General features: G+C 35.7%; 1 protein-coding gene across 14 annotated transcripts in view; it reads right to left on the bottom strand.

The window, feature by feature from the left end:
* EVI5 (ecotropic viral integration site 5) overlaps positions 1-26,252 on the bottom strand; it is a 237,931-nt gene that overhangs the window by 91,432 nt on the left and 120,247 nt on the right. For 8 of the 14 annotated variants that reach the window (XM_060411667.1, XM_012176230.4, XM_027972161.3 and 5 more), the window contains 3 exons: positions 8,178-8,312; positions 4,745-4,885; positions 2,636-2,794 (listed from right to left, as the gene is read on the bottom strand). In XM_060411667.1, the coding sequence (XP_060267650.1) occupies positions 2,636-2,794; positions 4,745-4,885; positions 8,178-8,312 (435 nt within the window). The remainder of the gene's footprint in view (positions 1-2,635; positions 2,795-4,744; positions 4,886-8,177; positions 8,313-26,252) is intronic. The other 6 variants (XM_060411662.1, XM_027972164.3, XM_027972163.3 and 3 more) reach the window with 1 other exon arrangement.

Here is a 26,252-nt window from a genome sequence, read left to right on the forward strand (position 1 = left end):
TTCCAGATGTTCAAGCTGGTTTTTGAAAAGGCAGAGGAACCAGAGATCAAATTGCCAACATCCGCTGGATCATGGAAAAAGCAAGAGAGTTCCAGAAAAACATCTATTTCTGCTTGACTATGCCAAAGCCTTTGACTGTGTGGATCACAATAAACTGTGGAAAATTCTGAGAAAGGTGGGAATACAAGACCACCTGATGTACCTCTTGAGAAACCTGTATGCAGGTCAGGAAGCAACAGTTAGAACTGGACAGGGAACAACAGACTGGTTCCAAATAGGAAAAGGACTACGTCAAGGCTGTATATTGTCACCCTGCTTATTTAACTTATATGCAGAGTACATCATGAGAAATGCTGGGCTGGAAGAAGCACAAGCTGGAATCAAGATTGCCAGGAGAAATATCAATAACCTCAGATATGCAGATGACATCACCCTTATGGCAGAAAGTGAAGAGGAACTAAAAAGCCTCTTGATGAAAGTGAAAGAGGGGAGTGATAAAGTTGGCTTAAAGCTCAACATTCAGAAAACGAAGATAATGGAATCCAGTCCCATCACTTCATGGGAAATAGATGGGGAAACAGTAGAAACAGTGCCAGACTTTATTTTTCTGGGCTCCAAAATCACTGCAGATGGTGACTGCAGCCATGAAATTAAAAGACGCTTACTCCTTGGAAGGAAAGTTATAACCAACCTAGATAGCATATTCAAAAGCAGAGACATTACTTTGTCAACAGAGGTCCGTCTAGTCAAGGCTATGGTTTTTCCTGTGGTCATGTATGGATGTGAGAGTTGGAGTGTGAAGAAGGCTGAGTGCCGAAGAATTGATGCTTTTGAACTGTGGTGTTGGAGAAGACTCTTGAGAGTCCCTTGGACTGCAAGGAGATCCAACCAGTCCATCCTATAGGAGATCAGTCCTGGGTGTTCATTGGAAGGACTGATGTTGAAGCTGAAACTCCAATACTTTGGTCACCTGATGTGAAGAGTTGACTCATCTGAAAAGACCCTGATGCTGGGAAAGATTGAAGGCAGGAGGAGAAGGTGACGACAGAGGATGAGAAGGTTGGATGGCACTACCAACTCAATGGACATGGGTTTGGGTGGACTCTGGCAGTTGGTGATGGAACAGGAGGCCTGGCGTGCTGCGATTCGTGGTGCAAAGAGTCAGACATGACTGAGCAATGGAAGTAAACATACAGCATTGTATAAGTCTAAAGTGTACAGCATAACTTGATTTACATATAATGTGAAATGATTACCACAGTAAATTTAGTTAACATTTGTCTTATATAGTGAATTTAAATATAGTTTGTGCATGACTGACATCTCAAGTATAAGATCTTTGATGGCTACACATTGCTCTGTATTCATAAGTTCGCAAAACTACATTTGTTGAGTTTGATTCATTTACCTATAGTCACTCTGAAATAAATCCTGAACAATGGCTAAAAAGTTGTGGTTGCATATTTAATATTTATATTGAGATATTGAGGTAAAATCTGATCATAAGAGTAAAACCTCCCATCATAAAGCTGGATTTCTACTTTTTATAATCTTACTGTTATTTTTAACTACAACGAAAAACACATGAAAATAAAACTCTGTGAACAATGTAAAATAAGATATATTTATTCTGAAGGATTTACATATCTATGTTATGTAAATCCAAGTTGGGATGATGATTTTACATTTAAGTGTATAGAATGATACATGAGTTAACTATGCCCCCTGCTGACTGAAAAAGTATTTTGAAAACCAAATAACATTACAGAGAATAGATGTACCACATAAAAACCAAATATCCCAAATGTACTTTTATAATGCAAATGGGTGTCATAAAAAGGACTTTGTAGGTTTTAAGTCAAGAATATATGAGATAATATTTATTAGAGAAACAGGGGACATGAGAAGAAAGAAGTGTAACTTTGGAACTGACTGCTCAGTCACCACATTACACAATTTTAGGAAGCATCCTTCACATTACATTCTGTATCAGTGGTTCTCAAGCAGGGGCAATTTTGCCTTCCCAGCGACATTTGACATCTGTGTGGAGATGCTTTCAGCCATCATAGGGAGGTGGGGGTGTGGTGCTTCTGAATAGAGGGTAGGGGATGTGGTAGTAGTTAAGAGGCCATAGATGCTGCTAAACGTACTACAATGCACAGCCCAGTCTCACAATAAAAAATTATCTGGCCCCAAATGTTAAATTGTGTTAAGAAATTTTGCTCAACCTGAATATTCCCTTTCAGGTTGTGCAATAAGGAAACAAAGTCAAATGGAGTTTTACGACTTGCTTCAACTTTGCTAAAAGACTGAAAGAAGACACTCAATCTCTGCCATCAAGGAATATGGGTTTTGGGACTTTCCTAGTGGTTCAGTGATCAAAACTGCCCCTGCACTTCCAGTGCAGGGGGCACAGGTTCAAACCCTGGTTGGGGAACTAAGTTCCTGCATGCCACATGGCATGGCCAAAAAAATATATATATATAGTATTACGTTTTAGTCCTTTTCATTTGGGATAGAAAATTGTAGACGAGACAGTTTCATATGTCCACCTTTTAGCTCTATTGTAAGGATGATACAATTTGAGCATAAACTTTTGATGGGTTAACAATAGTTTTTAAAGTTATTGGGCTACCTGTGTTTCCATTTCCATCATCCTCTGTTTTATTTCTTTTATTTCTGCTTGTGTTTCAGCTTCTCTAAGTCGGATGGTCATCAGTTCATCTTGTAACTCAATCATGGCATTTTTCTTAGGTGGGTCTTTCCATCTCCCAGTAGTACGAGCTAAGTGGCGCTAAAATTAAAAAAAAAAAAATTATATTGCAACAAATATTCCCAGTACTAAAATAAAAGCCAAATTAACTGAGCACTTATTTCAGGCCCAGTACTGTATAACCACTTTATATGTGTCATTTTATTTAATTCCCAGAAAATCTCAAAAGTTAAACGCTATTATTTTCACTGTACAGAAAAGAAAATGGAAATCGTGATTAAGTAACTCCAGAAAGGTCCCACAGCCAGTAAGTGGCAGATTCGGGATATAAATTCAGATACAGTTCAAATGTTTTTATTCTGTAGATTCAGTTCAGTTCAGTCGCTCAGTCATGTCCGACTCTTTGCGACCCCATGAATCGCAGCACGCCAGGCCTCCCTGTCCATGACCAGCTCCCGCTGTTCACTCAGACTCACGTATATCGAGTCAGTGATGCCATCCAGCCATCTCATCCTCTGTCGTCCCCTTCTCCTCCTGCCCCCAATCCCTCCCAGCATCAGAGTCTTTGCCAATGAGTTAACTCTTTGCATGAGGTGGCCGAAGTACTAGAGTTTCAGCTTTAGCATCACTCCTTCCAAAGAAATCCTAGGACTGATCTCCTTCAGAATGGACTGGCTGGATCTCCTTGCAGTCCAAGGGACTCTCAACAGTCTTCTCCAACACCACAGTTCAAAAGCATCAATTCTTCGGCACTCAGCCTTCTTCACACTCCAACTCTCACATCCATACATGACCACAGGAAAAACCATAGCCTTGACTAGACGGACCTCTGTTGACAAAGTAATGTCTCTGCTTTTGAATGTGCTATCTAGGTTGGTCATAACTTTTCTTCCAAGGAGTAAGCGTCTCTTAATTTCATGGCTGCAGTCACCATCTGCAGTGATTTTGGAGCCCCCCCATAATAAAGTCTGGCATTGTTTCTACTGTTTCCCCATCTATTTCCCATGAAGTGATGGGACCGGATGCCATGATCTTCATTTTCTGAATGTTGAGCTTTAAGCCAACTTTTTCACTCTCCACTTTCACTTTCATCAAGAGGCTTTTTAGCTCTTCTTCACTTTCTGCCATAAGGGTGGTGTCATCTGCATATTTGAGATTAATTAATTATCTGCATATTCTGTAGATTAATTACTGTAAAAAATATAATTTTTATCCTCATTTTTCCCTGAGAGATTTTTACATTATTTTTTAGTGAAATCCCAGGAAAAGGGGAAAACGGAACCATTCATGAATTAGGGAAACAATAGCAGAAATTAACAGCAGTGTTCTCAAAAAATTCTTTCATTTGTTTTTAATTAATTTCCAGTTTATTGCTGTCTGATATTTCTTCAAAAAAAAAAAAAAGCCATGGCAATGTAAAGAACTTTGTTAGATATATTCCCCACCCCAATTCATACCTTCATCACTTTCTGAAATAATATGTAGTTTTTTTCCTTTTCTGTTCTCCCTTCTTGTCTTATAGATTCTATTTTTCTTTTTTTTGCTACTTATCAGTAGTTTCCCTCATACGTGAATAAATTTGTGGCATATAACTAACTAAATGACTATTTTATTTTGTGATAAAACCATTTTGAAAAGAAGTTACAAATTCATAAATTTATGTTGATGCCACGCACCCTTCTGATGTTTCATAATGACCAATGAATTTAACACTAGAAGAAATAAGTACAATACAAAAAGAATTTTCTCTTAGTTCTTTAGAAAAAGTTAACACAAATCACAATGGTATAATAAGACAACAAAAATATGACTTGGTTTCTATTTTACATTTTATTTAATTCTAAAAATCAAAGGGAAAAAAAGCTTAAAAGTGCTTTCAATTTCTAAATGCTCTCAGTTTTCTACCTAACAGAGTCTTTCTCACTTTAAACTCAAACCCTAGTGTTGGTTGTTAACTACTTCAAATTTACACAAAATGGATTTTCAGGTTTTACATTTTTTTAAAAAAGCACACAAAATATACTCATATACCTGCCAGTGTTCCTCCAAATCCTTGACTTGCTGTCTAAGCTCTTTCAAACCCATAATAGCTTCTGCTTCTCTCAGTTTCACAGCAATGAGCTCTTCCTGAAGTCTTGCAATGTTATTCTCATCAGGAAAGGAGTTGTTTCTCTAAAGCAAGAGAGAATTTAATTGGGGATTTTTGTTTAATTTAAAGAATAAAATATAGCATATACAACAATACATCAAAATAACAAGAGCTATTTTATCTCACATGTAATTGTGCTTAATTTGATACAATCTTATTGAGATATAATCCACAAACTATAAAACTTATCCTTTTAATGAACACTAGTCAGCAGTTTTTAACAGTATTCACAGGGTTATGCAACCATCATCACAAACCAATTTCAGCACATTTTAATCACCCCCAAGAAACGCTATACCCATTAGCAGTTACTTTATGTTTTCGACACCCCCGGGCCCTGACAATCACTAATCTATGTCTCTATGAACTTGCCTATTTGGAATATTTCATAAAATGCAATCATACAATTTATGGCCTTTTATGACTAGCTTCTTTCACTCAGCATGTTTTCAAATTTCATCTTTTTAAAAAATTGCCAAATAATAGTTTCAATGTCCAGATATACCACATTTTATTTATACATTCATCAGTTGATGGAAATGTGAGTTGTTTCCACTTTGAGGTTACTATGAGTAACACTGCTATGGACATTTACGTGATTTTGTGTAGATGTATGTTTTTAACTCTCGAGTATATGTGAAACAGCAGAAATGCTAGATCAGATGGTAATTCTACATCTAATTTTTAAGAAACTGGCAAACTTTTCAAAAGCAGTTGCATGTTTTACATCCCCACCAGGAAGGAACTGTCTTTAATTTTAAGGACACAGAGAGTCTAATTCTGTTTTAATAAAATACTAATCAGAATTATGGAGCAACAAGATTAAAAATGTTTTTCAACATGGCAATAAACTTACTAACCTCTGATTAGGACTTCAAACAAAGCATGAACATCATTTATATTTTAAAGATTTATGGAAGAGAGCAGTTCAAATTTTATTTTTTCAACATACCACTTTGGAAAAGGAGTATAAAATATATGTACATTAGTAACTACTGTGACTAATCAATACTCAAAAAATTAGTTCTAAGGTAATCTAAGTATTTCCTTCAAGGATACAAGATGGGTACTGAAAGACCCATCTTCAGATATAGGGTTGCCATATTAAACTGCTCTCAGGAATGACCAAAGAATTCTAAATTAGGCTCTAATAAAAGTTCCTTAAGTAAACTAAGTTCCAAGTCTTAAAATTTTCTATCTCTGAAATTTTTCATTAACATTTTAGCCCACAGAGATGGCTGAATAAAGTTATTCTTGCCAACTACACATTTTTTGTGATGGATTTTAAATATTTTCTCAACTGAAAACCAGAAATTTACTGTATATGTATTTTAAGAAAAACCTATCTTGCATGAAGAGATTAACCATAGGATGCATGAATACTAACAAAGCTACTTTAAAAAAATTGGACCCAAGAACATTTCCTTCTTCCAAATATTCAAAACAGAAAGATCCAGACTCTTAACTAAATCATGGAGCCCAGAATACTCCCCATTAGGCACTTTTTATTTTTTTCTGGCTTTTTTCTCAATAAATAGGAAAAAAAGTTTTCCAAAGATAATATAAAAATAGCAAGTAGATTTCTAGCACAATTATTCCACTATTAACTGTAGTTATTTTCATTAAGAAACAGTTAAGAATTTGAGGCTCTTTCATGTCCATTGTTCATGAGATTCTGAATCAATGGCTAGATACTATCTAAGGGTAAGCGAAAAAAATGCAACACAGAACCCAAATCATCTATGATTTTATAGATGAGAAAACAGAGATTCAGAATTTGTGATTTGGAACACAGACTCTTAAGTCTGAGGTTATAAGAAACCTAAAAGTGTTTCTATTTCCACTACTCATCTGTTCTTTAATAACCTTCAAAAGAGGTAAGTTAACTTCTGTAAGTACATCTCCAGCTAAAATCTTCCTATATAAACTTGATGGTTTTCTGTAGCTTGGAAAGCTATAACAGTTATACTCAGATGAAAATTTCCCTGAAATGCTTACGTATTTAGCTAGTCTATTTCTACACTGTTGCAGATAAAACTATTATAATATTTGAAAAAATGGTTAATTTCTTTCTTTAAACAAATTTACAAGAAAAACAAGACACATTTGCAATGTGTTTCAATCAAAAAATTCACTTCTATATATCAGATCTACATAATTCAAAGTAAAAATGTTCACTTCTCAGCTGAAATTTGATTAAAATGAATATTTGTGTATTTTGTGCTTAGGATGCAAATTTCACAGTGGATTTTTAAAAATTTACCTTGAATTGGGAGAAAAGCAAGTGATATATTTATACACTGTTGGGATAAAAATGGTAATATTCATTTTTAAAAGAACTACAAATGTGGTTATGGTTTTAGTTATTTTTACTGATGTTTAGCACAGGCTTTAAATTAAAAAATACACTGTGGTCTACACTGACCCAAAAGTATTCCATAAATTAATTTAACAAATATATGGCAAATTTTTCAAAGCTAAATCTAATTCTTCTAGAAGGAAATTGCTGCCTTCTGTTTAATTACATTAACTGAAATGTGCTTAAGAGGAATGTTTTCAGCATATTTTATATACTAAAAACAAAAAGGGTTAGCATTCGGTCAATGGCCAAGATGTAATATTACTACGTTGTAGACTGTTATAGTTCATATCATCCCATTTGCCCCAGGATTTTAAGGGAATGGCAACCCACTCCACTATTCTTTGCCTAGAGAATCCTGTGGACAGAGGAGCCTGGTGGGCTGCTGTCCATGGGGTCGCATAGAGTCAGACACGACTGAAGCGACTTGGTATGCATGCATGCGTTGGAGAAGGAAATGGTAACCCACTCCAGTATTTTTGCCTGGAGAATCCTGTGGACAGAGGAGCCTGGTGGGCTGCCATCTATGGGGTCACACAGAGTCGGACATGACTGAAGTGACTTAGCAGCAGCAGCAGCAATCTGAAAGATACTGTGTCAGCTATTGTTGGGTGACTCTAAAGGCTGTTAAGTACTACTTATCTTGACAACAGTTAATCTGTATTCCTTAAGTTTCTTTTCTCCAATAATTAAATATCATTTATATCAAAATTATCCTGGTTGCTTCCCTCTAAAAGGACGTTAATCTCTATTTTTACCCAAAATATGGGGCTTTGACTAGTATGGTAACAATAAAAATTAAATAGGAAACATGTATTTTTTCCTTTCCTCTCTTATAACATGTAAGATTTTTAATGTGCAAAAAACCATGCCAAATTTCACCACTCAATAAGCACTTAAATATCTATCATATGTCCCGTCTAGTTTGGGAATGACAGCCTTCATATTGTTCTTACCTTTTCTATATCCAGAACTTTATCCTGCATTTCCTTCAGCGCACATTGAGACTCAGCTTCACTCAGTCGGGCTTGGACCAATTCCTTCTCTAGCTGTAGCACAAAATCTTCATTGTAGTTGGAACTGCATTTATGCTACAAGTTATAGACATACACTGAAATTTTTCAGAAGTTTGAACATGTATATATAATAAAAATAAGTGCAATTACACAATACAGCTGTTGAGGGTAACCAGACTGTAAAAGTTCCATCCACCTAGTATTTCCAGCTTATCTCTTTTCCAGAAAATTAAAAATTCCAGGTTTGATATCTATAATGATGATCATATTATCAGGTGTTTATAATCAAATCCAATTCATAGAAGATAAATATCTTCTTTTATCTGTCCATTCATCCAGATGCTAAGAATTTGTTCCAGCTCTACAGACCTGAACTGAACAACACCGTAACCACCAGTCATATATGGTTACTGAGCACTTGAAATGTGGCTACAAATTAAGAAAGGTTGTCAGTGTAAAATACAAATTCTGGATTTTGAAGGCTTAATGTGAAATAAAAAGTCAAAATATCTCATTAATTTTAATACTGACTGTATGTTGAAATAATATTTCAAATGTACTGAGTTAAAATACTGATTTAATCAAATAAAATTTTATCATTAATTTCATTGTTAGTTACTTCTTTTATTATGGCACTTTAAAAGGCATATGTGGCTCACATTATATTGATATTAGACAGCACTGATATAGACTACAGAAGACAAGCACAAATCTACTGTAAATTCTACTTTAACCTAATAGGAATAAAAATAAGGCATCTATAATAACGTAAACCATCCTAAATCCCAAAAGAACAAAAACGTATTTGCTGTTAGAAATGTACTGATTTCTTTAAATATACTCATGAAAATGATTGCTAGAAGCAACGATGCTGCATAAAGAAATTAACCATGAAAGGATGAAACTCTTCCATCTCCTTTCCTACTTTACACCAATGTAGCTATTTAAGAAATACCACTATAAAAGACTTCCTAAAATAAACTATCACTTCACATTCAATTTACGTAGTAATTACTACGTGATTAAAAAATAGTGACAACTCATAATTCCAAAATAAGAGTCACAGAGAATAATCTCCTACTGAACTAACATAAGCAAAGAATGGGTATTTTATTTATTACTTTTTTTATATACATTTTAAAATTTTATTTTTACTTTATTTTACTTTACAATACTGTATTGGTTTTGCCATACATTGACATGAATCTGCCACAGGTGTATACGAGCACCCAATCCTGAATCCCCCTCCCACCTCCCACCCCATATCATCTCTCTGGATCATCCCCGTGCATCAGCCCCAAGCATCCTGTATCTTGTATCGAACACAGACTGGTGTTTCATTTTTTACATGATAGTATACATGTTTCAATGCCAAAGAATGGGTATTTTTACTCTTTAATATATTAGGAACAAAACAGATAGCAAATTAAAACTATTTAAAAACTATTAAATACTTAATTAAAATATGCAGTACTCCCTTGCCCATTACTCAAAAAGTTGTGTTTTAAAAATGCACAGTTCAGCTACTGGGCAAATGAGAACTTTTAAACTCAGTCTTATTTCTCCCAGTAACTTTCTGATACTATTAAAACAATATTTCAGTATAAGAAATAGATTTGCAATAGGTGTATCACCTTAGCAAATACTTACCTTACCAAACAGAAAAATGACAGCTTTAGAATGGCTGCAGCCAAAATGCAGGTGTCATGATTTTGTTTAATTAGATCACAGTTATTTTATGAGTAATACTAGAATATTTTGCCTTTAATCTAAAGCTCTGACAAGACTAATTCAGGCTTACTTGTTAAGACTTTATTAGGAGGGCTCAAGGAATACATCAAACCGAAACGGCCAATATGAGAATGGAACCATTGATCTGGTGTAAACCAACCCATCCAACCAAGCGTTAAAAAAAGAAAAAAAAGACTAGTAATATTGGGAACAAATTTTTAGCAATAAAATTTACCAAACTTCTAATCATCCTCTCTCTGTTGTTCAAGGGATTCTTTCTACAGTGTGCATGTTATTTCTCTTCTCTCCAGTTTGTTTCTCAATCCACTACAAACTAATTTTAGCCTTCATCCCTTGATGAAACTGCTCTAATCACTAACAGTATTAATATCCAATAACAATATAAAAACTCAATGGAAAGCCCTTTTGTTCAGCTCTTAGCTTCACCAGATAGTCTATGGAATTTAAAACAACTGACCACTCATTAAAAATTTCTCCTCCCCCAGATTCTGAGGTGTTACTCTTTCATGGTTTTACCTCATATCTTCTCTGTGTGCTCTGTCAGTTCTACTACTTCATTATAGATATGTCTATGTGTTTATGTGTGTATATATGTGTATATCAAGCAGCAGGCCTCAGAGTTTCTATATTCTGTGATTTCTCTCAATCTTTCTGTTAATTTTCTTATTTTGTAGATTCCTCCTATGTGATTTCATCCATTGTCTAATACAGTCCATACAAAGACATTATCAGATACAATGTATATCAGATCTTTACTCTAATTCTATATGGACAATGAATAAGATCACCAATGAAGAACCTGCAAAATAGTTTAAAAAAAAGCAAAGGCGGTGTCGGGGAGAGGGAGAGGAACATACAATAGTGGAACTCTGAGGACAATAAATATAGATGGAAATCGACAGATATACAGATATATAAAGAGTGATGACTCTCAAGTCTGTATTCTCACCCTGATCTTTCTAATAAACTACAGATTCATATTACAACTTCCTACTGGTTTTCTTCATCTGTTTAGCCTCACACTCACCTCACATTCAACCTTTCAAAACTGGACTCCTTATCTTTTCCTCCTTATATGCTAAGGATCCCATCATCTAACCACCATCCAAGTAAAAACTTTCCCTATTATTATACTCAACCCATACCAAATCAATCACCACATCTTAGTTTTCCTTCCAGCTACCTCTTGAATTTGTCTGCTCCTTTCTATCTTAACAGTCATTGTTTTTATTTATGCTCTCATCTTTCTTTGAACTACTGCAATAGTCTTACATATATGACCATCTAACTATTAATTACAGTGCTTAGTGGGTATTATTCAATATAAGCATACCTCATTTTATTGCTCCTCACTTTATCACACTTTGAAGATACTTTTTGTTTTTGTTTTTTAACAAATTGAAGGTCTGTGGCAACCCTACTTCAAACCAAGTTTATTGGCACTGTTTTTACAACATTTGCTCACGTCAAGTCATATTTTGTACTTCTCATTGTAGTTCACTGTGTCATATTTTGGTAGTTCTCACAATATTTCAAATTTTTATTATTATTATTTTTGGCTTGTGATCAGTGAGCTCTGCTGTTTCTACTGCAACTGTTTTCAGGTGCCATGAACCACACACCCATTTAAGATGGTGAACTTAACTGATAAATGTTGTGTGCATTCTGACAGCTCCACTGACCAGCCAGCCATTCCCCACATTTCTCTCCTTTTCCTTGCGCCTCCTTATTCCCTGAGATACAACACTGTTGAAATCAGGCCATTTGATAACCCACAATGGCCTCTAAGTGTTCAAGAGAAAGGAAGCATTGCATATCTCTCATTTTAAACTGAAAGCTAGGAATGATCAAGCTTAGTGAGGAAGGCATGTGGAAAGCCAAGATAAGCCAAAAACTAGGGCTCTTGTCCCAAACAGCCAAGTTGTGAATGCAAAGAAAAAGTTCTTGAAGGAAATTAAAAGTGCTACTCCACTGAACACATAAATGGTAAAAATGCACAACAGCCTTACTGCTGATAATGGCAATAGTTTTAGTGGCCTGGATAGAAGATCAAACCAGCCACAACACTCCTTGAAGCCAAAGTCTTATCCAGAACAAGGACCTAACTTTCTTCAATTCTATGAAGGCAGAAAGAGGCGAAGAAGCTTCAGAAGAAAAGTTTGAAGTTAAAAAGAGATTGATTGATGAGGTTTAAAGAAAGAAGCCATCTCCATAAAATGAATGTGCAATCTGAAGCAGCAAGTTCTAATGTAGAAACTGTAGCAACTTATCCAGAAGATTTTGCTAAGATCATTAATGAAGGTGACTACATTAAACAATAGATTGTTTATGTAGATGAAACAGCCTCCTATTGGAAGTATGTGCCACCTAAAGCTTTCATAGCTAGAAGAGAAGTCAATGCTTGGGTCACAGTTTCAAAGAATAGGCTGATTTTCTTGTTAGGGGCTAATGAAGCTAGAGGCTTGAAGTCAAAGCCAGTGCTCATTTACCATTCTGAAAATCTTAGGACCCTTCAGAATTAAGCTAAATCTACTGTCTGTGCTCTCTAAAAATTAATGACATAGCCTTGATGATAGCACATTTGTTTATGACGTGGCTTACCACTGTAAGCCCCACTGTTGAAACCTAATGCTCAGAAAAAGATTCCTTTCAACATATTACTGTTCACTGACAGTGCACCTGGTCACCCAAAAACTCTGATGGAGATGTACAATGAGATTAATGTTGTTTTCATGCCTCCTAACACAACATCCATTCTGCAGCCCAGGGATCAAGGAATAATCCTGATTTTCAAGTCTTATTATTTAAGAAATACATTTTGTAAGGCTATAGCTGTCAAAAACGAGCCATTCCTCAGATGGATCTGTGAAAAGTAAACTGAAAACGTTCTGGAAAAGATTCACCATTCTAGGTGCCATTAAGAAAATTCATGATTCGTAGGGAAATGTCAAAATATCAACATTAACTGAAGAAGCTGATTCTAACCTTCATGGATGATTTGGAGGTGTTCAAGACCAGTGGAAGAAGCAAGCACAGATGTAACAAAAAGAGCAAGAGAACTAGAGTTAGAAGTGGAGCCTGAAGATGTGACTGACGTGCTGCAAACTCATGGTAAAACTTGCAAAGAAAATGCTTTCTTGAGATGGAATCTACTTCTGGTGACAATGCACGTGGATTATGGAAATGACAGCAAAGGACTGAGAATATTACACATGCTTACTTAATAAAGCACTGGCAGGGTTTAAGAGTACTGACCCCAACTGTGAAAGAAGTTCTACTGTGGGCAAAATGTTATCAAACAGCATTGCATGGTACAGAGAAATTTTTCATGAAAGGAATCAAAATCATTGTAACAAACTTCACTTTGCCTTTTTAAAAATGTAAATTGTCAATCTTCAGCAACCACCACCCTGATAAGCCAGCAGCCACAACATCGAGGCAAGACCTTTCACCAACAAAAAGATTACAACTCACTGAAGGCTCAGATGATGGTTAGCATTTTTGGCAATAAATATCTTTTAATTAATGTGTGTACATTGTTTTTCTTTGACATAGTGCTACTGCATACTTCATAGGCTACAATACAGTGTAAACGTAACTTTTATATGCACTGGAAAACCAAATAATTTGTGTGACTCAATTTTTGTGATATTTGCTTTATTGCAGTGGCCTGGAATTGCACCCACAATCTGAGGTATACCTGTATTTTATGTTACAGCTCATACTAAATTGTAGTAGAAGCATTTTTACAATTTTGCCACCCGGCCCACGTAGGTGTTTTCTTTCCCTTTTGTACTGAGACTAAAGAAGTTTTAATTCCATGTTTATTAGTACAAACATGTTAATGAAAATTATACAAGCAGTGATACACTTTAACAGAGTATTCAGAATAAATCTAACTTCACTAAGCCAATTTCATCTCGTTATCAATTTTTGTATATAGCAACTAGCTCTATTCAATTACATATATATGCATTATTGAACAAAAAGCTTTTATTGGGATCAGTTCTTAGTACTGATATGGGCTCACTGGAGATTCTGCATTCAGTGCTATGACTTGGAGGTTTAGGAAAAAAACTAACATTTGTTTGGTTGAAATATGGACCAAAGGGTGGCCCATGGTGAATGAACTGGAAATGCTGGACATGCCTTGGTTCAATGTAAAGAAAGAGAAAACTGGTGACAAAGAAACTAGAGAAGATATATGGAGACATACTTTTCTGAATATGCTAAAACTGTGAAGATGCTGCTTCCCACGTGAATGCTCGCCAATGGGTGACCTCAGCAGAGGATTTTAAAAAATCAGTTGAATGTATAAGATTCTGATTTAGGCTCTAAGCAAAGTGTGATCCAAAATTTCTTGTGGCAAGAGCATTCTCATTCTTCCCTTCTGGGCTGGACAAATCACAAAAACTGCAGTGTTGCCCTACTTAGATGAAAGGAATATAATAATATCTGCTTCTTATACTATGCTCTCTGCACTATGAGGTCAGTTCCAGCTCATCTCTGAAAACTGTAATACTATTTGCTATTGAGCACTAAAAAGTTCTGTTTTTTTGTTTCTTGCTTTTTACTTTTGGAGTCAAATATTTTTCATTGCTTGATAGAGAAAGGGGAAAATGGTGCTCTCAAGTTAGAGGAATAAAAGATTTTAAGTCATAAAAAGAAAAAAAAAAAACCTCAACTGAATGGGATGACCCATTCCGTGGATACCAGTCAGCCTCTATCCTCAGAAAGCCCAATAAACTTATGAACAAAGTAGCTACAGCAGCTGGAACAGAGGTTATACATGGGCTCAGCAACACATTTCTACTCGCCAAGGTGATCTGGCTACTGCCACTGCTAAGTGTCCAATCTGCCAGCAACAGAGATCAACACGACATCCCTGATACGACACCATTCCTGGGGGTAATCAACCTACTACCCGATAGCAGATTAATCATACTAGACCAGTTCCAAAATGGAAGGGATGTTTTGCTCTTACTGGAATACACACTTACTCTGGATATGAACTTGCTTTCCCAGCATGCAATGCTTCTGTCAAAACTATCATCCGTCGAATTACAGAATGCCTTCTCCACTGTGATGGTATTCTACATAGCACTGCTTCTGATCATAGCGAAATAAGAACAGCAATGGGCCCATGCTCATGGAACTCATCAGTCTTATCAAATTCCCTAATATCAAGAGCTGGACTGACAGAAGGGTGGAATGACCATTTGAAAACTCACTTCCAGTGCCAGCTAGGTGGCAATACCTTACAAGACTGGGACAAGGTTCTCCAGAAGAATGAATATGCTGTGTGCCACTGTGCAATATACAGTGTCATTTTTCTCCCATAATTCACAGATACAGGAATCAAGGGGTGTAAACAGGAGTGACACTATTACTGCTACGGACTCATCAACAAAATGGCTGCTTTGCAACATTATCTTCTGCTGGTCTAGATTTCTTAGTTCCTGAGGGAGAAATGGTTCCATGAAGAGACAGTAAACTGGAAGTTAAGGCAAACCACTTTGAGGCCTCACACATCTGAATTAGTGAGTAAAAAAAGAGAATTACGGTGTTGGTTTGCCTGACTGATCACTACCAAGTAGTCCATTACACTACAATGGAGATTTGGAAGAATATATGTGAAACATAGGAAATCCTTTCATGTGTCTCTTAATATTATCATGCCTTGTAGTTAAGGTAAAAAAAAAAACCACAATAATTCAATTCAGGAAGGAATGCTTATGGCCCAGATCCTTCAGGATTCAAGGTTTGGGTCACCCCACCAAGCAAAGAACCATGACCAGCTGAGGTGCTTGTTGAAGGTAAAGGAATAGAGTGGGTAGTGGAAGAAGGTAGTTACAAATACTACCACATGATCAGTTACATAAATGAGGACTGTAACTGCCATGAGTGTTTCCTCCCAAATTTGCTATGAATGTTTTCTGTTTTCTTTGAATATGTGTGTTTTCTTTTCTCTCTTATTCTCTTATTATGCAATATAATAAGAGACTTTATATTATAGCATTGAAGTATTGTTAATTTTACAGTATATCCTGTAATTAAATTACAAGATATCAAGAAGGGAAAACATTACTCAAGAACTCTACCACCTCTCCTGGGGAAGGCATTAGTACATTTTTTGTTATGCTCAGGATATAACTGTATGCAGTTATGCAGAATTATGACCTTATTGTTTTCTCTACCTGGAGATTAAGTATAGATTAATAAGATGCACATGGGTGCCAAGTTGACAAAGGCTGGACTTGTGATGGTTAACTTTCATCAACTTGACTAGGACATGGGATGCCCAGATTAGACATTACTTCTGGGTGTTTCTGTGAAGGTGTTTTCAGATGACTTAGTAGACTGCCCTCCCAACGTAAGTGGGGACCAGCCAATCTGTTCAGGGCCTTAATAGAACATGTAGCAGAAAAACGGAGGATTCATTCTGTTCCTGCCTGCTGCCTGAACTAAGACATTAGTCTTCTCCTACCCTTGGACTGGAATTAGTTTCATTACTCTGCAGAACTCTAATACAGGGTAAACTTTATAAGATTAAATTTATTGATTATAGAGGTTTTATTATTCTTGCTTGGTTTTGGTCCGTTTCAATTGGCTCAGAGCTTCTGCAATGGAATTCTCTTATTTGGCATTTATTTCTACATTTCCGATTTTGCTGTTCAAAATTTTGCAGATCTAAATTTGATCAGGAAAATGATATACTTCTGATATTAAAACTTCACCTGTCAGTTTTAGTCTTTTAAGTTTTGGTTATTATTAGCCATTTATGCCACTGACCAAACAAGCTGGTAGAATAATGAAATAATGTTAATATTAATCTTAACAGTAACTACCACTTATTGAGCACTCATTCTATGCCAAGCATTATTCCAGAGGACCAACTCACTCAAATCTCAATAATCCTTTATTATATATAGGATAAAAAATTTTATATTATATACAGAAGTTAAGTAATTTGTAAAAGGGCAAATAGTGAGTGGGAGAATTGGGATATTGTAAAGTAATTAACCTCCAATTAAAATAAATAATTTTTTTTAAAGCCACTGTTAAAAGACATTACTGTACTGTAAAACACCTGTTTCAATTTTTTAATTTTTTCCATGGGGTGGGAAGTGGGGAGTGTCATTTATAAAACAAGGAGTTTTGTTTCTCTTGTTTTCATTAAGCTTTTTAACCTAACTACCTCCAGTGGAATAAGAGATGTCAAGAAAGGCTATGGGTGCCACACAGTCTGAAAAAAACTGCAGCACATGTGGGCATTTCCAGCTGCTTATTAGGAGGATGTGCCATGAAGACAGTGGCTATGAAACAAGTGAACACTGGGGAACAAAAATTCCAAGTAGAAAACTTTTTAACATGGATAGTCCACTTCACTTTATAGTTTTCCCAAACCAAATAGAAAAAAATAATTGAAAAACAATAAAAATCTGGAAACCAAGAACACTGCATTGAAAATTTTAAAACAAATCAACAAAAATTGGTCTTTTATGTATGAGGTTGACTTGAGATGAGGAAAAGAATGATAAACTTTTGGGAGAAGAAAGGAATCATCAAGGGGCTTCCACAGTGGCTCACTGGTAAAGAATCTGCCTGCCAACGCAGGAAACATGGGTTCTATCCCTGATCCAGGAAGATCTCACATGTCACAGAGAAACTAAGCCCCTTCGCAACAAGAGAAGTTGCAGCATGAGAAGTCTACACACTGCAACTAGAGAGTAGCCCCTACTCACCTCAGCGAGAGAAAACACCATGCAGCAACAAAGACCCGGCACAGCCGAAATAAATAAATATAATTATAAAAAAAAATCATCAACGCCAGAGAAGCTCAAAGTGAGGTTTAATAACAATTAAACTATCATATTGAGCCCAAGCCCTGATCATTTCCAGTGCAGCTGTTTTGTTTTAAGATGTTCCTGTCACACTCACTATAAAACAGATTTTAAAGTTTATGATGATAACAATGATGATAGTAGCTAACATCTACTGAGTGCTCATTATATGTCAGGCTATGCTGAGCACTTTGTATTATCACTTAACCTAAGTAACCTTAAAAGACCCAGCAAGTAAAAAAAAAACTAGCAATTCTGTCAATTGGGAATATGGAGTACAGAGCCCATGTCTTAACTTGCAAGCCATATAAAGATGAAATAATACTTTTTAGAGCTTAATATATTGTTTTAATATGTGAAAGTATTAGTCCCTCAGTCATGTCTAACTCTTTGCAACCCCATGGATTTTAGCTCCTCTGTCCACGGAATTCTCCAGGCAAGAATACTGGAGTGAGTAGCCATGTCCTTCTCCAGCATATCGTCCTGGTCCAAGGACTGAACACTGGTCTCCTGTATTGCAGTGAGATTTTTTACTGTCTGAGCCACCAGGGGAGAATTTTAATATGTACTGTTCTAAGAATTAGAGCTTCCCAGGTGGCTCAGTGGTAAAGAATCTGCCTGCCAATGCAGGAGATGCCAGAGAGTCAGGTTCAAGTCCTGAGTAAAGAAGATCCCCAGGAGAAGGGCATATCAATCCACTGAAGTATTCTTATCTAGAGAATACCCACAGACAGAGGTGCTTGGCGGGTTACAGTCCCTGGGGTTGCAAAGAGTTGGACACAACTGAGTGACTAAGCACAGCACAGTACATGGTACATTCTACTGTTATGGCTAAAGCATCTATACTATTTACATAGGTAAATAATCCAGAATATGATTCTATGCAAAGCAACATCAGAAGGTAAAAAAATTTAAATAAAAAGTTGTATCTTGCTCTCCCACCCAGCATATGATCCCAAAAGATGTTTGTAATCCTCCCTACCACATGCTCCATGTAGTCTTTGTTTAAAAGAAATCCAAACAACATGGATGCCCTATGTAAAGATTTGCCACACCAAACTCTTTTGAAAAAATGGTATATCATTTTTTAAATGATTTCCAACACCTGAAAACTTACATATATTCTTTAAGGTGGAAGATCATCTCTGATTACTTTTATCCTCAATTGCAAGATATTCTGATGAAAAAAATGCTAAGAAAACAATTATTTCCATTAAAGTGAGCATTCATTTATTATTTGGGCTGAAAAGAAATGATTACATAAGAATGTAAAACATTTAATCTTAGACTAAGGCCAAAATTATTTTGGAAGAAAACTTCTGTTCAGACTTCTAGGCATACTGACCAAGAGTGTAAGAATTTACCAAGCTTAAAAAGTTGGCTTAAAGCTCAACATTCAGAAAACTAAGATCATGGCATCTGGTCGCATCACTTCATAGCAAATAGATGGGGAAACAGTGGAAACAGTGCCAGACTTTATTTTTCTGCGCTCCAAAATCACTGCAGATGGTGACTGCAGCCATGAAATTAAAAGATGCTTACTCCTTGGAAGGAAAGTTATGACCAACCTAGACAGCATATTAAAAAGCAGACATGTTTGGGAACGCATGTAAGAATTAAAGATTTTAAAATTTAAAAATTTTAAAAAAAATAAAATAAAATAAAATAAAAAGCAGACATTACTTTGTTGACAAAGGTCCGTCTAGTCAAGGCTATGGTTTTCCAGTGGTCATGTATGGATGCAAATGTTGGACTATAAAGAAGGCTGAGCGCCAAAGAATAGATGCTTTTGAACTGTGGTGTTGGAGAAGACTCTTGAGGGTCCCTTGGACTGCAAGGAGATCCAACCTGGATCTCCATCCTGACAGAGATCAGTCCTGGGTGTTCATTGGTAGGCCTGATTTTGAAGCTGAAACTCCAATACTTTGGTCACCTGATGCGAAGAGCTGACTCATTTGAAAAGACCCTGATGCTGGGAAAGATTGAGGGCAAGAGGAGAAATGGATGACGGAGGATGAGATGGTTGGATGGCATCACCAACTTGATGCACATGGGTTTGGGTGGACTCCGGGAGTTGGTGATGGACAGGGAGGCCTGGCGTGCTGTGGTTCATGGGGTTGCAAAGAGTTGGACACGACTGAGTGACTGAACTGAACTGAATATAGTCTATTTTGGATTTCTAGGAAATTTAAATAAATTTACCAATAATTACATGGTTTTTTAAAATTAAATGGCTTTTTCTTGAAATGTCACCAAAGTTTAAGTGTTTATTGTGCAGGAAGAGATGTTAGATATTAACTTCCATATTCATAAAGAAAAACAAACCCACTAGGTAAAAGCAGGTGTTGGGCAATTCTAAATGCTGCTCAACAAACACATTTTCTAAATTATCTAAAAGATTTCACAACTTGCACTAACAGTTTTAGTCTTTAATGTTTATTCATATGTTTACTCTAAGTACAATTAGTTTTTATTCCTCACACCAAATCCTTGGTTCTTAAGATTATCACATAATTATTTCATAATTTCTTCTAGAATTATAGGAAGAGGAAGGAGGATCAAAAGAAACCTTGCCTAGCCTCCTGTTTAGTACCTCCTGGTACGAAGGTCCCAACCATCTGAAAGGCAGTCACTTCAGCAGTCAACAATGTTAACTGTTACAATCCTTCTTGTATACGCTGATCCTAGCCAATAAACTGATGGACAAAGATTACTTATTCAGGACACCTGAATGATAGGCAGTCATGTGTAGGATAAAAAGTTTTTAAATATTAATAGATCAAGCAAGACTCAGACAGTAGATCTCCTCAGGAAAAATCACCCAACATAAACACATCTGTGCCTCATCACACTCAAAAGGAACAGAGTCAGACATGTGACTGTACAAGTATTACAGGATCATTTTTGCCTCTAGGGGCTTCCTAGGAAAACTGATGTGTAACCTTGTATAACAAACACTTCAAGGGACCATCAGTTCAGTTCAGTTGCTCAGTCGTGTCCGACTCTTTGCGACCCCATGAATTGCAGCACGCCAGGCCTCCCTGTTCATCACCAACTCCCCGAGTCCACCCAAACCCATGTCCATTGTGTCGGGGATGCCATCGAACCATCTCATCCTTCGTCGTTGCCTTCTCCTCCTGCCCTCAATCTTCCCCAGCATCAGGGTCTTTTCAAATGAGTCAACTCTCTGCATCAGGTGACCAAAGTATTGGAGTTTCAGCTTCAACATCAGTCCCTCCAATGAACACCCAGGACTGATCTCCTTTAGGATGGACTGGTTGGATCTCCTTGCAGTCCAAGGGACTCTCAAGAGTCTTCTCCAACACCACAGTTCAAAAGCATCAATTCCTCTGTGCTCAGCTTTCTTTATAGTCCAACTCTCACATCCATACATGACTACTGGGAAAACCACAGCCTTGACTAGAATAGTTTAATCTAAATGCTTGGTTTTATCTTATGGTTAATGTTTATCATTTAAAATTACTAAATGGAAGTAAATTTTATTTAGTACAGTAAATACAAGCAATAAATTAACACAGACCATTGTACAGCACAAGAAAATATAGCCATTACTTCGTGATAACTTTAAATGGAGTAAATATGTTATATACCTGAAACTAATATTGTAAATCAACTACATATTTCAATTAAAAATTATAATAAAATAACATCATTTTTGAAAATGAGCAATATCACGTTCAAAGAGCTAGCATGAAATGGAACCACTGACCTGTTAAAGACAATTACTCAATAATTGTGTACTGCACAAATGCTTTTTAAGCAATATCAATATTCAAACTCTATTAAAATTATACAAAAAACTGCCACTCAAAAGTTTAATATATATCATTGTACCAACTGCATTAAAATCATTAAAAATGATATGAAACATCAAAACAAATAAAAGCATGAGAGTCTGGAATGATACAAAAGCATTCAAAGTACATAAAAGAGAGAGATTGAAGGGGAAAAAAAGAAAAAATTCTCTTTTACAGAGAAACATTAGCTAACAGAGTAGGAAAAAATGGGAAAATATGGAAATCACCATCTTGGAAACCCAATCAGAGGATGCTAAAACCATTAGGTAATAGGTGAATGAGGATAAGATATTTATTTGGTACAAAAGTATTTCCCAATATATTAATTATTGCAAAGAAGAAACCATACCTTTACAAGGGAGAGGGTGTGTGGTAATCAAAGTCAGCATGGCAAATGAACTAAATAGCGGGAACTTATATTATGGGATTCCTGATTTAAAGCAAAGCTCACAACATCATCTATAATCTAAATGTTAAAAATATTTAACTGAACCTAGTTTACAGAAAATATGATACCACGAAGAAGGAATCAGACAAAATCAGGCTATAAGACAAGACAAATTAGTTACATATGTAAAAAGCCAATGTTATCCCTAAATGGGCTATTATTTTTTCTGTCTTTAGTCAGTCTAGACAGTTTTATCAACTTCATTGATGATTTAAAAGAACCAGGATTTGATTTCACAGATTTTCTCTATTTTTGTTTTATACTGTTTTCAATTTCATTAATTTCTACTCTGTTATACTTGTTCCTTCTACTTGCTTTAGGTTCAATTTTCTCAGACAAATCTAGTTTCTTAAGGTAGAAGAACAGATTGTTGGTTTGAGACTTACTTCCTTTCCTAATATAAGCATTTGCTGCTATAAATTTTTCACTAGGCAATGCTCTAGGTAGTCATTTTTTTAAAATTTTACTTTATTTTACAATACTACATTGGTAGTCATTTTTAAGTAATTGACAGGTGATTTTAAAGCTTAATGATGTTGAGGATCTTTTAAAATGTTGCCTTTTGTGTATTTCTTTGGAGAAAGGTCTATTCAAGTCTTCTGCCTACTTAAAAAAATGTCTTATTGAAATACAATTGACATATAACATTATATTAACTATAGATATACAAAATCATGATTCGGTATTTGTATAAACTGTGAAAGGATCACCACAATGTCTAATATTCATTACCATATGCAGTTACATTTTTTTTTTCACTTTCAAAACTTATTCTCAGCAACTTTCAAATATGCAATATAGTACTGTCAACTATAATCACCATGCTGTATATTACATTCCCATGACTTATTTATAACTGGAAATTTCTACCTTTTGATTCCCTTAACTACATTTCACTCATCCTCCCATCTCTTGAAACCACCAATCTGTTGCCTCTATTTATGAGCTTGGTGGACTTTTTGTTTTGGGGTTCACATATAAGTGAGCCATGTGATATGTGCCTTCACTGACATTTCACTTAGCATTATGCCTTCAACATCCATCCATGTTGTTGCAAATAGCAAGGTTTCATTGTTTTCATGGCTGAATAATATTCTAGCATGTAGGCGTGTATCATGTGTATTTATGTGTATCATTTTCTTCATCCATTCATCCATTGGTGGACAGGTAGGTTGTTTCCATGTCTTGGTTGATGCTGTATAATTCTCTGTTCATTTTAAAACTGAGTAGTCTTTTTGTTCAGAGTTGTCTATATATTCTAGACGCTGAACAATTAAATATGTGATTTGCAAATATTCTCTACCATTTTGTTGGCTGTCTTTTCATTTTCTGGATAATGTTCTTTGATGTTCAAAGGGTTTACTTTTGAAGTTCAGTTTACCTGTTTTTTGGTTGTAGTTGTTGCTCATCCTTTTGGTTGACAAAGAATTCATATCTAAGAATCCACTGCCATATCTGAGCTCATGAAGGTGTATCCTTATGAGTTTTTTTAAAATCCTTATGCATTTTAAAAGCACAAAGATGGCTGATATCCATTTTGAGTAATTTTTTAATGTGGTGTATGATAGGAGTCCAAGTTTATTTTTTTGCATGGGGGTATCCTGTTTTCCAAGAACCATTTATTAAAGAACCTATTCTTCTTTATCAATTGGTCCTGGTACCCTTTTTTGAAAATCAATTGGCCATAGATGTATTGGCTTATTTCTGAACTCTCAATTTCTACCTCAGTGATCTGTATGTCTATCTTCTTGCCAGTACCACACTGTTTTGATTATTCTAGCTTTGTAGTAGGTTTTCAAATTGGGAAATGTGAGTCTGCCAACTCTGTTCTTTTTCAAGATTGTTTTCCCTATTTAGAGCTCTTTGCAATTCCATGTGAACTGCAGGATAAGTTTTCTCATTTCTGTAAAAGACCGAAATGGTTGACGTAATTAAATCTATATGTCGTATTAGGTAGCACTGACATCTTAATAATAAGAATCTTCCAATACATGAACATGGGATCTTTCCATTTATTTATACCTTAATTTCTTTCATCAACAGATGACTGGATAAACAATGATTCATAGTCTTCAGTGCACAGTCTTTCATCTTCCTAGTTAAATTTACTCCTATGTACCATAATGAATTATCACTTAACGTCTACCACAGGATGGCTATTTTTTTTTTCTTTAAATAAAAAACAGTGAAGAAAAAAAGCAAAGCAAAGAACAAGAGTTGTTGAGGATGTAGAGGAATTAATTGGAACCCTTGTACATTGCTGGAGGGAATGTGAAATGAAGCAGCAGCTGTGGGAAATAGTCTGCTGAATCTACAAAAAGTTAAACATGGAATCACCATTTGGTGCAGCAACTCTGCTTCTAGGTATATACTCAAAAGAATTAAAAGAAGGGACATAAACAGATATTTGTGTGTTAATGATCAATGATCACAGCAGTATTCTTCATGACAGCCAAAAAGTAGAACCAACCAAAATGACCGTAAACAGATGAGTGGGTAAACAAAACATATACACATGCAATGGATATTATGCAGCCACAGTAAAAACTAGGGAAATTCTGATACTAATGCAATGCTACAAGGATGAGCCTTGAAAGCATTATGCTAAATGAAATAAGCCAGATGCAAAAGGATGAATATTATATGATTCTACTTATATGATACAATGGAGCTTACCAAGGGTGAAGAGGTGGAGGTGGAGAGTTATTTTTTAATGGGCATGAGGTTTCTGTCTGAGATGATGACAAAGCTCTAGAAATACAGTAGTTATTGTCATACAACAGTAAAAGTGTATTTAGTGCCACTGAGCTGAGCACTTAAATGGTACATTTTATGTTGTGTCTATTTTACCACAATGAAAAAAATTTTCAAGAAGAAAAAAAGTGAGTGAATATGTTAAGTGAAAGAAGCCAGACACAAAAGCCTCATACCTTACAATTCCATTTATATGAAATTCTAAAAAAGGAAAACCCACAGTGACAGAAAGCAGAAAGGCTGCTGGGAGTGAAAAAGTGAAGTGAGTGAAGTTGCTCAGTCGTGTCCGACTCTTTGCAACCCCATGGACTGTAGCCTACCAGGCTCCTCTGTCCATGGGATTTTCCAGGCCACAGTACTGGAGTGGATCGCCATTTCCTTCTCCAGGGGATCTTCCTGACCCAGGGTTCAAATCCAGGTCTCCCGCATTGCAGACAGACGCTTTACCGTCTGAGCCACCAGGGAAGTCCTGGGAGTGAAAAGGTGAAATGCAAAGGGACATGAAGGAAATTGTGGGGGTGATGGAAATGCTCTATATTCTGACTGTGAAGGTTATACAGCTAATGTCAAAACACATCAAACCATATATTTTAACTTTAATTTGATGAATTCGATTGCATGTAACTTATACCTCAACAAAGTTCATTTAAAAAATTAAAGAGAAAGACCTGTCACGATTTAGCCTTATACAATCATTTAGAAAAGAAAAGAAACCCAATCCTTGAGTATCCAAAGTCACAAAGCTAGCAAAACAGGATTAGAATTCAGCTCCCTATATGAAATCCAAAGCTATGTATATGATATAAAATGACACTACTGGCAGTAGAGGGTGGTGGTGGTCATTGATTATATTGGTAATTCAATATCTCCTGCTGGATAAACTTGAAAACCTTAGAGAATTTTGAAGACTTCATGATGTTATATTGGAAGGCTTAATCAAGACATTTAGCCATGTTAATTGGTCAGTTTCAAGGAGTGGTATTCTCAGTACTTTGCAAAGAAATTAGTCCATTTGTCAAAATTCCAATAAGATTTTGTACCTTTGGATCTTAAACACATTCTGCCTCTGAAGCAATATCAAAAGAGACTAACTACTTTTCCATAAACTCACCTCACAAATACTTAAAAATAACTATATCTATGATGATCTTTAAAACCTTCTTTAGTGGAATCTAAAAATATACAGGGATTCCACATCTTCCTAAAATTGCCATAATACAGTCTGTAAACATTGCATATGAGTTTTGGTATGCAAACTAGATACACCACCACTAAGTTTCTACAAGATACTTAGAACTGGATTACTATACTTCTAGAAGACTACACTTGGGATTTGGGGAGTATCATATTATTACTGGTAATTCCTGATTCTCAATCAATTTCAAGGTTTTGTTACATA

The sequence above is a fragment of the Ovis aries genome, chromosome 1 (genome assembly GCF_016772045.2).
Source record: "Ovis aries strain OAR_USU_Benz2616 breed Rambouillet chromosome 1, ARS-UI_Ramb_v3.0, whole genome shotgun sequence".
Classification (NCBI taxonomy): domain Eukaryota; kingdom Metazoa; phylum Chordata; class Mammalia; order Artiodactyla; family Bovidae; genus Ovis; species Ovis aries.